The sequence below is a fragment of the Lingula anatina genome, chromosome 3, assembly GCF_051362555.1.
Source record: "Lingula anatina isolate TDL-2025a chromosome 3, LinAna3.0, whole genome shotgun sequence".
In the NCBI taxonomy this organism is placed as follows: domain Eukaryota; kingdom Metazoa; phylum Brachiopoda; class Lingulata; order Lingulida; family Lingulidae; genus Lingula; species Lingula anatina.
Window position 1 is genome coordinate 23,383,400 of NC_141769.1, and position 13,323 is coordinate 23,396,722.

At 35.0% G+C, this 13,323-nt stretch overlaps 3 protein-coding genes across 5 annotated transcripts in view; 2 read left to right on the forward strand and 1 right to left on the reverse strand.

Moving 5' to 3' along the window:
* The window catches only part of LOC112041869 (uncharacterized), a 69,228-nt gene that overhangs the window by 7,656 nt on the left and 48,249 nt on the right, over positions 1 to 13,323 (reverse strand). For all 3 annotated transcript variants that reach the window (XM_087009210.1, XM_087009211.1, XM_087009209.1), the window contains exons 16-18: positions 2,133 to 2,352; positions 1,306 to 1,443; positions 135 to 254 (exon numbers count right to left, since the gene is read on the reverse strand). In XM_087009210.1, coding sequence (XP_086865336.1) covers positions 135 to 254; positions 1,306 to 1,443; positions 2,133 to 2,352 — 478 coding nt within the window. The remainder of the gene's footprint in view (positions 1 to 134; positions 255 to 1,305; positions 1,444 to 2,132; positions 2,353 to 13,323) is intronic.
* On the forward strand, positions 3,491 to 5,995 carry LOC106168483 (short-chain collagen C4). The gene is made up of 4 exons (XM_013547550.2): positions 3,491 to 3,812; positions 4,119 to 4,248; positions 4,721 to 4,795; positions 5,227 to 5,995. The coding sequence occupies exons 1-4, from the start codon at positions 3,579 to 3,581 to the stop codon at positions 5,718 to 5,720; spliced, it is 933 nt and encodes a 310-aa protein (XP_013403004.2). The 5' UTR covers positions 3,491 to 3,578; the 3' UTR covers positions 5,721 to 5,995.
* LOC106168484 (short-chain collagen C4) lies at positions 7,480 to 13,235 on the forward strand. Its single transcript, XM_013547552.2, has 4 exons — positions 7,480 to 7,742; positions 10,951 to 11,053; positions 11,341 to 11,406; positions 12,124 to 13,235. Exons 1-4 carry the CDS (start codon positions 7,524 to 7,526, stop codon positions 12,618 to 12,620), a joined length of 885 nt encoding a protein of 294 aa, XP_013403006.2. The 5' UTR covers positions 7,480 to 7,523; the 3' UTR covers positions 12,621 to 13,235.

A 13,323-nucleotide genomic window follows, 5' to 3' on the forward strand; every position in this document is an offset into this window, starting at 1 on the left:
ATTTATCTAAAGAATTCACTTTTTTTTTTGCAAAATTTTTGTAAATATAATTAAATGTCTAGCACTTCCAATCAACATTCCATAAAAATCAGCACATATTACAAGACAATTAACTAACTAATAATCTTTGTTACCTTCGATGGCTCCCAAGTTTGCCAGCATCTCTATAGCAGCATATATGTTGTCAATATCTGGTGGTTCTATGGTCTGCAGAAGTAACTCAGTTGGGCGAAGCTCTGGTGCTATTTTCTTGCCTGAAAACACATTCCACAATAAACATTCACTATCTTATATATCTTATTTTAATTTCAATGCCACATATTATAAAAATTCAACCGACTGTCATGTTCCATCAAATATAACTCAGTTACTACATCAGCTGTACAACTAAACATATTTGCGTGAACAAATTTTCAGTTTCAAAAAAATCTACTCAACCAGAGAGGCAGAAAGCTCAGACTTTGCATTTTCCGAGTTAACTAATATAATTGTTATCATTCACAGCACCACTGCACTGAGAATGATGGCTAAGGGACCATTCCCAGAGACTATCGTCTAACTTTGGATCGACCTATCTCCACAGGGATTCTTACTAAATTGCCATCAACTTAACCGGCTTAATTGACTGTCATGCCTAGTAAGGCTGTTAGGGGGTAATTAACTAGCAGAGACCGAGTGTGCATGAATAATTACCCCCTAGATGATCGGTAGGCGTGACAGCCACTTAACTTGATAGCAATATTTAGTGTGGACCCAACTGGAGTTAGACCAATCCTGCTGGATCGATCTAGGGATGGGAACCCAGTCTATTGCTAGAATATTATTTATGATAATCAGAATTGCAGTGAGTACAAACATTTTATAGGTTCTCTCAATCGTTACCAAAACAATGAATACAAGTTACTATGCCAATTACTCATCAGGCCCATAGCCAGCAATTTCAAGGGGGGGGGGTTCTTTTTCTGAAAAAGTGGACCTTTTACCGAAAAATCCCAATGTACTTATGTCAAATTTTACCCAGAGTGGACCTTTTTTCAGCAAAAAGGGGGGTTCTTTCGAACCCCCAGAACTCCCCCTGGCTACGGGCCTGCTCATTATTGCTCAGCATTTCAGCAAGTTGCAGTCTATAACTAGTAGTTATTTCTCTCTATCTCAATCTCTCTCTATATATATTTAAAGTAGTTTGATGAAGGGTGCTCATGCAGAAAAAGTCATCAAAGACAAAAAATGGGTTTTATATACAAAAAATGTGGAAAAAGATCTCATCAGAAATAGAAATGTACATGATGATGATGATACACTTGCCTATAAATTTAACTTCCAGCACAATTTTTTCAAGTGGAGAAATTCTCATCTGTGGCATATCGTACTTGGCCTGCATGTCATAGTGCTTCTTTGTGAACATTCTGATACAAACACCCGGAAAAACTCTGCCAGCTCGACCTGTATATAATAAAGTAATCCTTGACGTTGTTGTTCATCAACAGGTTCCACAAAACCAAAATTATACAGTCAAACACCACTAAGGCCCTTTTCACATTGAGTGGTATAGTTTTCCATATCACACCAGTAATTCCGATTGAAACTATGGTTGTAGATCGATCAAAATCCGCAGGGAATCTTGCTGAATGGCTCAGCATAGAATACAGAAAAGCTGGTAATTATACCAGCTAGTACAGTGGAAGCAAGAAGAGGTATGTTAATCTGCTAATTTTATTGCATTCAGAGTTCTCAGCAAAGTTGATTTAATCTACATAGACTGATTAAGAGTAACAAAAACAAAACTTTTTTTTATTATCTAATGAGAGGCAGTTAAAAAATTTGTCATAATTACATGTTAGAACCAGTTATGTGAAAAGTGCCTATAACTTCACTCAATGCTCACTTCTTTTATCTAATATATATATATATACAGCCATACAGGTTATGAGATTTTCTTCGTCTGAAAGGTCCTTATTCATTTTACATCATAAGCGTGAATATATTAATGAATACATCCTATTATAAGCTACAAAATTACAAAACCATGCCCCCCAAAATATGATGAAAGCTGTTTGGCATTCTGTGACTATCTCATTAAAAATCTACCATTAGAATCAAATTTCATACTGTTAATTAAATTTGTGAATTACCCTTTCTTTGCTCCATGGAAGCCTTGGAGCACCACAGAGATTCCAGCATTCTCATCTTGTACTTAGGGCGATAAACTATCTGTTTGCGTCTCCCAAAATCCAGCACAACACGCACTTTAGGAAGTGTCAGGGAACTTTCTGCCACATTTGTAGCAATGATCACATGTGCCACATCAGGAGGTGGTGGTTGGAATGCCTGGAGCTGGTCTTCAAATGGAATCTGAAAAAAAATCATATAATAATCATAATAAAATCCTAAAATCCACATTGGCAGCATATCTGAATAAAAAATCAAAGCCATGTTTCTATGAGTATGACTTACACTCCCTTAAAAAAGACTTAAGTTACTGGTTATTTCAAAAGACTAAAATCACAATTATAACACATGACAAAGTTAATCAATGTATCAAATAACTGCCTTTAATAATAATTATTATTATCATTATTATCATTATTATCATTATTATTATTATAGCTTCAGTGAACTATTCCTTAATCATTATCAGTGATATAGCTTCCAATTTCCATTGATTTTACATTTGTAGTAACCATGTGTGATATATGACATAAAATGACCTCTATAACTGAGCCCTAAACTGATTTTATAAGTGTGTATGTGTGTGTGTACATGTGTTATGAAGACATCAATTTGACCCTCCTGGGAGCATAAAATAATTGTTTATGGCACATAATTATATATCATCAAGTTTTGAAATGGAATTAATTTGTTTTATTGTTGTAGTAGCTAATTTCAATGAAAAATGTTAAGCCGTAAATTCTCGTATGGCATTAAATTACAAGATGACTATCCTCTGGTGACTCCTTTACATGATGCAAATGTCAAGTCTGATGATGCACTTACAATGGGAAAAATCCCCACTTCTACACAAGGAAGTGCATGGATGGACTCTTCCACATGTTAATGTATTTCTCATTACAAATTTAAAACTCGCAAGGTCATGCACACATAAAAATGTATTGCCCAGCCACAAAATAATAAATCAAATTGGTATTTGTTTGCCATGTAGGATTAGTACATAGGCTTTAATTCAAATAAATGACTTTTTGTTCATGCAGCCTTCTTGGAATTAATTTTCATTAAAGGCCAAAGATCTTATCTAGACTAAGTTATAAAAAGCATATTAACATAATCTATCACCATCACAGAAAGAAAGTACACCCCATCAAGAGAATTGTCATACATAACTGTAACAAGGATTAAACCCATTATACCTATCTGCAGCTACATAAACAGGATTTGGGAATTTCCCCATCAATATCACAAGGTCCCTATCAGGAAATAAGTCACTGCCATGGTTACTCCCATGACTGGCAACTACTATAAAAGAACCAAACCAGCTCCTACATGTTCCACACATGTACTACATCTGCAGCAGCAAAAAAGGAAAGCTGTATATTTCCATTGTGTAAATCGTTGCATTCAAAATGAAGCTGCATATTCTATCAGTGTTTTACATTTTTGCCTTGATACTTCTCCTCTCTTACAAGGCACAGGCACATCGTTATATTATTGACGATGAGGAAGAAGAGGGTGGTGAAATAAGTCTGATGAATGACAAAGAAGTCACTAAAATGCTGAAAGAGCTCAAGAAATACCGTAGTCAAGACAAACAGCAAAAACAAATTAATCAGCTGAAGCAGTTGGCAAGAGAATTGCAGGTATTTAAAATAAATTTGAATTGATTTAAATTATTCCTAAGCTTATGACTATGAAGCAAGGTCATAAATATGAAAAAAATGGGAATGGTAAATTGTGAGAGACCAGGTTTTAGAGGAATGAAAAAAAATTATGATCCAAGTATGTATACTTGTGTGACAAAATCCAGGATCCAGAAAACCCAAATAAAATACTTATTGGATAACATTCAAAACTGTATACACTGACATGAATCAAAGTTTATCAATTATTCATATATATATATATATATATAACAAAAAGTATTTCATCACTATTTTTTTCTATAGAAACAAGTTGTAATTCTCCATAATAAACTGCATGAATGCAGCAGTGAAGAAAAAGAAAGGACTGAACAAGAAGACACATCAGCCAATAAAACATCAATCAGACACAAAAGGAGCATCCAGAATTCTGCTGGTAAGTATAAACTTTACAAAACACTATAATGTACAGCTGTCCAACATCTTCCTAGAAATACCTCACCAGATACACATTCAACAGGACTTTTAAGTACTTTTAACAGGAATAACCAACAAAATTCACTAAAAACATTGTATGTTGTCTTGTAGAATACAGTGTATCATATATATATATTCTACTAAATGGAAAAATGTCAGCTAAAGGGAATAACAAAAATATACAACTTATAATGCATTGTTAATGCTCTCTATTTTTTTAAGAACTACACTGTAGATCTGTTAGTCATAACTCAAATTGGTATTTGTATGCCATGCAGGATTTCATGCAGTCTTCTAGGAGATAACTTTCATTAGGGGCCAAATATCTTATTTAGACTCTATTTCACATACTCTGCATGAGCATTACTTACATTGAAAATACATATGATTTCTCAAATCATTGCTGAAAAAAAAAACATCACTTTTCACAGGTACTAATGGTGGTGCCACCTACATCCGCTGGGGAAGAAGCACCTGTCCACAAGGAGCTGAACTGGTGTATAATGGTACGAATTTTCATTCAGTATCATAACAATGTTACTGATAATTTTCTTCTGGACAGCAAATAAACAATTTCTAATGCCCCCCCCCCCCCCCCTTTCTATGGCAAATGTGATACTGAAGCCCATTCACAGAAGAAACTGAAACATGACTGAGGATTAAATTAATTAAAATGTGAAGCCATGATTGATATTATATTTAAAATCCTTTAATAGACGAAGGCATCCTGTAGAATTTGATTACAGTTCATTTAAAGATTCAGTTAATATGATACTTACTCAGAAATGTCCTAAGCAATTTACCAAACTTCGACAATAATAACTATAAAGTTTCTAAAATGTAATTTGGCCATGAAACCACTCAACAAGATGCATATACATGTAGTTATTTATAGCTGTAAAAATGTTTATTCTACAACATCTCACTTCTCTTCCAGGAGTTGGTGCGGGATCCCACTACACCCACAGCGGGGGAGGCAGCGACTACCTGTGTGTACCTCATGACCCTGAATGGGGGGTTACCACAGACGGGTTCCAATCTAACTCCTTTCTCTATGGAGTAGAGTTTGAAATACAAGCCAACAACCCCTTCCTCACTCACAACACTCCAAAGCTGACAACAGTGCATGACCAGAGTCCACGTTGTGCTGTCTGCCGCATCCCTTCAAGGTCCAGCCAGGTCATGATTCCAGCCAAAATTACCTGTCCAGCTAGCTGGACCAAGGAGTACGATGGCTATCTTATGTCCTCCCATCACACACAAAAAAAGTCTCAGTTTGTCTGTGTGGACAAGGCCCCAGAGGTGATGGACGGGGGAGATGGTGACCAAAATGGTGCTTTATTTTACATAGTGGAAGCACAGTGTGGGTCACTTCCTTGTCCTAGTTATCTATCTGGGAAAGAAATAACCTGTGTTGTGTGCTCTAAATAAACTATCCCAAATACTACCTTGAGTAAAAAGCATTGATTTTTTTTTAATTTTTAATTTTCGTGTGTATTTTTTTCACAGATTTAATATAGTTTGCAAATAATTATAATCATTGTCTGCTGACAAATGCTGCAAATAGAACAAATAATGTCCAGTAAATGTTTTTATATTAGTATTCATTTTACTGTGAGCTGCTTTGTTCTCTGTTTACTGAATTTTTTTAGGTTTAACAAAATTTTGGAAAACTGATTGAAAATAAACCCAGTGTCTTTCACTAACACTTGAATTCTTTTTTCATTCTCTTTTTATGAATAAAATACACAATGCTATGCAGATGACAAAAAACATTAGTCACTCAAGAACTTAAGACGCCATATACTTATTTCATAATAATCTCATCTTTTCAAGATGAATCATTTCCATACTGGGCAATACTCACAAAAACACGTTCTGACGGGAACATAATTGTGATATCTTCAGAAGCATCCTTCAAAATTATTATTAGCAGACTATCATTAAAGTAAATATGACTATTCAATTAAATTGTTGCTAATGAGTATAATTGCCCAATATAATAGGGGAAAAACACCGCTTTATTTAAAAAAAAACCTTAAGAACATATATTTTAGGGGAAGGTGCAGGGGCATTATGCATACAGTTTACATATAGTAGGTAATCTCTGAACATCTCCATTTCACTGCCATTTTTCAATCAACTGGACCTGTACTTTACAGCTGACTAGATCATTAAAATTCCTGAGCATTTTCCATCTCTCTTCTTAGAATCTTATTATATATGTGGCATGACATTTCCTAGGATGAATACACCAAAGCTTCAATTTCACAAAACTGGAAGACCACACCCACAAATGGTACACTAGCAGGACAAACCATTTTCTTAGAATAACTACTGTAACTACAGAAAAGAATTAAACATAATATTCATGTTCTATTAATAAACCTGAGTAATTTCTAGGCCTGGTGCAGTTTGCTATTACCTGTCACCTACATGTAATTGAAGAGTAATAAGTAAATCTATAATTTAATTAGCTTTTTTGTGTCTGATGAGATACAATGTATAATTCTTTAAAGAAGAATAGCATACTGAATTCAAATCAGTTCCAAAGCCCAGCACAATGCATTACTTAATGAAAGGCAGTTTAAGTCTACTTAAGATATTAATGCAGTGATTTATTAACACCAGGGTCTATGGGTGCATTCCCATAGATTATAGATCGATCTATCCCTGTGGGAAGTCTCACTAGATTACTGTCAGATAATCCGGCTTAAGTGTCCGTCCCACCTACTACAAGCTACTACAAGGGGGAATCCCTTACAGTGCCCGCTCGGCTGACAGCTATTTAGCGTTAACCCCCAGGGAGTTAGGTCGATCTAGTTAGAGTTAGGTCGATCTAGTTGGATCGATCTAATCTCTGGGAATAGGGTCTATAATGATTAAATACCTTGGTGAAAAAAAGAACACATTACCCTGCAATTACTATCTTAGTGGGATTAAATGTCCTGGTATCTATGCAGGAAATATCCAAGCAGGAAGTTTTCTGCATGGGTGGAAGTGAAATAATTGCTGCACGGTTCTGCATACAGGTTACTTCCAAACAAACAAACACAAATAGATTTACGGATTTTTCCTGCTCACCCACAAATCATCTCTTAACAGGAAATTACTTGTAGTCCAAATTTCCCAACAGGATTCTATTAAGATGATGACCCTCCCTACTTGTTCCAAGTATAAATAGTCCTCCCAAAATCTATCTAGATTCAGTGTAAGTCAAATAAAGTTAGAACAATGACTGCAGTTATTGCGACTGTGAGAATTGGCATACTTCTGGCAGTTCTTTGTTGCTTGACCCCTTCACATGTTAGGGGCTATGTGAGCGAGGCTGGACAAGAAGTCCTGATGAAGATGGTGTATGATCTGCAGAAAGACATCATAGATGATAAGAAAAAACTGGCACACCTGGACATGGTTACCCAGGAACTGCAGGAGGAAAACAAAATGTTGAAGGTGAATACTCTGATAAAAATTCTATTTTTAAATTCTCACCTGTCATCAAACCACTGAAGATAAATTGTCTTACACTAACTAATTATAACTAGAGGATCAGAGAGGCGATACCGCCTCCGAATATTGTACCACCAGCTGGAGCAAGCGCATTCGTATAGACCCCCACATACACAAAATAAGGGACACAGCCACCAGTTTTGTGCTTGACAAGCTGTAAAAATGCAATCAACAAGAATTTTTAAACTATTGCAAAAAATATATATGGTACAATCAAATTTAAGTTCTTCGTAAGGTAGGTCAAGGGTCAATTTCAAGGTCACAGTAAATTGCCAGTATATGACTTCCTATTCAAGTTCAAGAGTAACTATGGACCTATCTCTGTCAAGTTTGAAGTTAAAAGAGAAAGAAATTAGCAGAGTTCAGTTCATGATAAAAAGTAGGTCAAAGGTCAATTTCAAGGTCACATTTAGATTGCCAGTATATGACTTTCTATTCAAGTTCAATAGTAACTAAGGACCTATCTCTGCCAGTTTTGGAGATAAAAGGGAAGCAAAATTTGCAAAGTTCAGTTTATGGTGAAAAGTAGGACAAAGGTCAATTTTAATGTCACATTTATAATGCCAGTATATGACTTCCTATTCAAGTTCAATAGTAACTACGGACATATCTCAGCCAGTTTTGGAGATAAAAGGAAAGCAAAATTTGCAAAATTCAGTTCATGGTGTAAAGTAGGTCAAAGGTCAATTTTAAGGTCACATTTAGATTGCCAGTATATGACTTCCTTTTCAAGTTCAATAGTAACTATGGACCTATTTCTGCCAGTTTTGGAGATAAAAGGAAAGCAAAATTTGCAAAGTTCAGTTCATGGTGAAAAGTAGGTCAGAGGTCAATTTCAAGGTCACATTTAGATTGCCAGTATATGACTTCCTATTCAAGTTCAATAGTAACTATGGACCTATCTCAGCCAGTTTTGGAGATAAAAGGGAAGCAAAATTTGCAAAATTCAGTTCATGGTGAAAAGTAGGTCAAAGGTCAATTTCAAGGTCACATTTAGATTGCCAGTATATGACTTCCTATTCAAGTTCAATAGTAACTATGGACCTATCTCTGCCAGTTTTGGAGATAAAAGGGAAGCAAAATTTGCAAAGTTCAGTTTATGGTGAAAAGTAGGTCAAAGGTCAATTTTGAGGTCACATTTAGATTGCCAGTATATGACTTCCTATTCAAGTTCAATAGTAACTACGGACCTATCTCAGCCAGTTTTGGAGATAAAAGGAAAGCAAAATTTGCAAAATTCAGTTCATGGTGTAAAGTAGGTCAAAGGTCAATTTTAAGGTCACATTTAGATTGCCAGTATATGACTTCCTATTCAAGTTCAATAGTAACTACGGACCTATCTCAGCCAGTTTTGGAGATAAAAGGAAAGCAAAATTTGCAAAATTCAGTTCATGGTGTAAAGTAGGTCAAAGGTCAATTTTAAGGTCACATTTAGATTGCCAGTATATGACTTCCTATTCAAGTTCAATAGTAGCTATGGACCTATCTCTGCCAGTTTTGGAGATAAAAGGGAAGCAAATTTTGCAAAGTTCAGTTTATGGTGAAAAGTAGGTCAAAGGTCAATTTTAAGGTCACATTTAGATTGCCAGTATATGACTTCCTATTCAAGTTCAATAGTAACTATGGACCTATCTCTGCCAGTTTTGGAGATAAAAGGGAAGAAAAATTTGCAAAGTTCAGTTCATGGTGAAAAGTAGGTCAAAGGTCACTTTCAAGGTCATAGTAAGATTGCCAGTATATGACTTCCTATTCAACTTCAATAGTAACTATGGACCTATCTCTGCCAGTTTTGGAGATAAAAGGGAAGAAAAATTTGCAAAGTTCAGTTCATGGTGAAAAGTAGGTCAAAGGTCACTTTCAAGGTCATAGTAAGATTGCCAGTATATGACTTCCTATTCAACTTCAATAGTAGACCTATCTCTGCCAGTTTTGGAGATATAAGGGACTAAATGTTATAATTTTGGAGTTACCATAATGTGCCTTAAATTTCGTACAGAAAAAATTAATTAAAATAAAGAAAATGTCATTTTGGTCAAAATTCTTGAAATAGGAGGTGCTCTGAAGTTTCAGAAGTTCAAATTTGATGAAATAATGTCATTTTTGAACACAAGTTGTCTGCTTTGCCAAGCCTTATGTTTTATTTTTCCAGAGTTCAAAATTTATTATCCATTACCGTACTGCACATTTTGCTTTTACCACCAATATGTACTTTTTGATACAGCGTAACTCGAAAACCGTATGGAATACAAAAAAACCGAGACCACCCCCAGTGTTGGGCTTTACATGCTCTACAAAATGCAAAAAAGAATGGGTCTCTAGCATTAACGGTTCCCGAATTAGAGACAGTTTTCAGTTTCGGTATCTTATGGCTGCTACTCCCGTGAAAATGCACAGATTGACCCCAAATTCATGGAGATGAAAGATGACCTGAAGGGTAACACCTTCCAATAATATTATTGGTTAAGTCTGTGTGGTGTCTGAATAACAGGGCAAATAATTTTTTTTTCGTAAAAAATTTCATTTTTTTGAAAATTTTGGCCCATTTGACCTTGAAGTAAAGGTCAAAGGTCAAATCCAAGGGTATATTTGAAATCTACACATATGACTTTTGGAAAGCCGTCTATAGAAATTTTTCCCATAACTCCTTCCATAGGGTAGATAATTAGCATTTAATTTTGCCATTTTTAGACAAGGGTGCATTGCAATGAGTGCCACACCCAAACCCCAATACCGACAAAGCCCAAATTTTACGTGGAACGAGTTGAGATTATAGGTGACCTAAATCCATGAGATGGGTACGGGGGCCCTTACCGTCTAGGAGGAGAAGCGGTAACGGTGGCCGTCCGGCGGAGCCAACGGAGCCGGCGGAGCCGGCGGAACGATCCGGACGGGACCGAAACCATGTGTACCGCCAGCGCTAACGCTGGTGGTACAATAATTCAATTCATTTTATTAACTGATAACCAAAAAAAAAAATCAACTGATTTAAGATTTGTAAGATTAAAATTCCCACATAGGATCAAAATGCCACAATCCACATATCAGATACATATGCAATAAAGATCTACTTATATGTGACTAAAATACGCTACTATCCTAAAAAGTAGATGTCCACGATACATTTAAATTCTTGTCCATTATAATTTATCAGGAAAAATTGAAAGATTTTCGCAAAAGGGAAGAAAAACCAGTTGAAGGGCTCAACCGAACTCTGATAAGGTACAGAAGGCAGATCCAAAATTCTCCTGGAGCAGGTGATTAACATTCTAAATTTGTAATCAACTTGTTAAATGTTCTATTTAATAACTTGATTATCTCTACATTCACAACTTCATATTTATTTCTTTTTTAAACTGCTTTATAGTAGTCCTCAGTATTAGCAAAGTGGCAAATTAATTCAATCAAATAAAGAGAGATTTCATTTTTCTAAAAGAGTCTGATTTTCCAGTGAAATTGATCAGTGTCCAAGTTCATAACTTTTATATGTTGATAATGTTTACACAAAAATATCCTCAAACAGACATATTTTCTCTGGCCTCAGGTGGAGCAACATATGTGAGATGGGGCAGAACGGTATGCCCAAGTGGTGCTGAAAAGGTATATAATGGTGAGTTATTTCAGCATTAACTATATGTTCTTTCTTACATATGTACAGACATTATGTGTCTGAAGTCATAGCTATCACCTTTGTCTGTTGTCTGTAGCAATGTAGCTGTGCACTTTATACCATGAACACAATTTATGGAAGAGCCTGTAATCTATTATTCTCACAATTATTTGATTGATTTGTGGTACTAAGATACAAGATACTTATCATCAAGTATCAATTTTGGAATATTTAATTTTTTTTTTAATTTTCAATTATTTGATTTATTTTCTTAAAATCACACAGTTTTTAAGTAATTTTACACTTTCACCTTTTGTCATTTTCAGTGTGTGACATTGAAATGTTAGTTGCGTTTTCTCAATACCTATAGTACAAAATTAAAATTGGTTGTTAAATATGTTATTTATCATTATGTGTACTATTGCATCAAAATTGACAAAAAAAAACAAAAAAAAAAACATTCTGTATACTGCCACTAAAGATACTATTTAAGAAACCATGAAACTTGATATTCTCTTATGTACAAGAATGATTCTTAGAAAAAAAAAATTCCAATGTTATTTATATTTTCTGAATATTCATGTTATCTATAGCAGATGATTGGTGGTGATAATGTCATTTATCGTTATGTAATATTGCATCAAAATTGACAAAAAAAAACATAAAAAGTCTGTAAAGGAAAAAACCTTTCACAAGTTCTTTCTTTCTTTCCTTCAGGTGTGGTCGGTAGTTCCTGGTACGACCACAATGGAGGTGGTGCCACCTATCTATGTCTCCCCCATGATCCTCAGTGGGGGACTGTCACTGAGGGCTACCAGTCAAAATCGTACATGTACGGAGTGGAATTTGAAATGTATAACAATGACCCCTTCCTCAAAACCAACGTGGATAGAAAAATCACCAGTTTGCAAGACCACACAGCAGTCTGTGCTGTCTGTCGCATCCCAACAAGGACCAGTCAAGTGATGATTCCAGCCAAAATGGACTGTCCAGCTAGCTGGACCAAGGAGTATGGAGGCTACTTGATGTCTTCTCATCACACTCACAAAAAATCAGATTTTGTCTGTGTTGATAATGCCCCAGAGGTTAATGACGGGGGTGTTGGGAATCAAAATGGTGGACTTTGGTATAATGTTGAAGCGGCTTGTGGTTCTCTCCCCTGTCCTAGCTATGGTGATGGGAAAGAACTCACATGTGTAGTGTGCACTAAATAGAACTGCTGAGTATATTAGCCTTAAAATCTAAATAATTACTATAAACAGGTAGAGATTTAACAAGGACAGACAGTTTTACAGTTTTGTCTGCTTCGAGTATGATTAAATCATGATCAAGAAGTATAATCCATGGAAGCAACTGTTTACTAGAGTTGATTATGAACTTACATGCAATGTGTGATCTAAGAATATTAATGACTCAATCTTTTTTCAATGGGGAAAATTTTGAATTTTACAGGTAATGTATTTTTTTAAGTCATACATTCTTAAATTTAGAACATCTCTATAGAGTGGTAGTAACAAAATTAACAAAAAAAGCAGGCTACTTTACATTTCCATTTTATATGGCAAAAACACGACAAATATTTTATAGAAATATATCTTTTATGATTCTAAAATTTTGCACTGAAAAAAATGGAAAAATAATTATTCCCATTGAAAAGAGCAGGTCATTACAATAACAGTAGTATTATTCAAAAGGTGAGACAATTTAGTTTCAATATTTACATGTTTTTATCAGATCTAAATTGTACTTGTTTTCTCTAATCAAAAATAAAATCATTTGTATTAAAACTTTTACATAATAATAAAAGATATTCATATGAGACAAACTGATTTACAGAAATTATTAGTAATACACAGTGATGTGGATCAACTGTCTTGAGGTCATCTTGCCCAAATATGAATAATAATATGTGGGGAA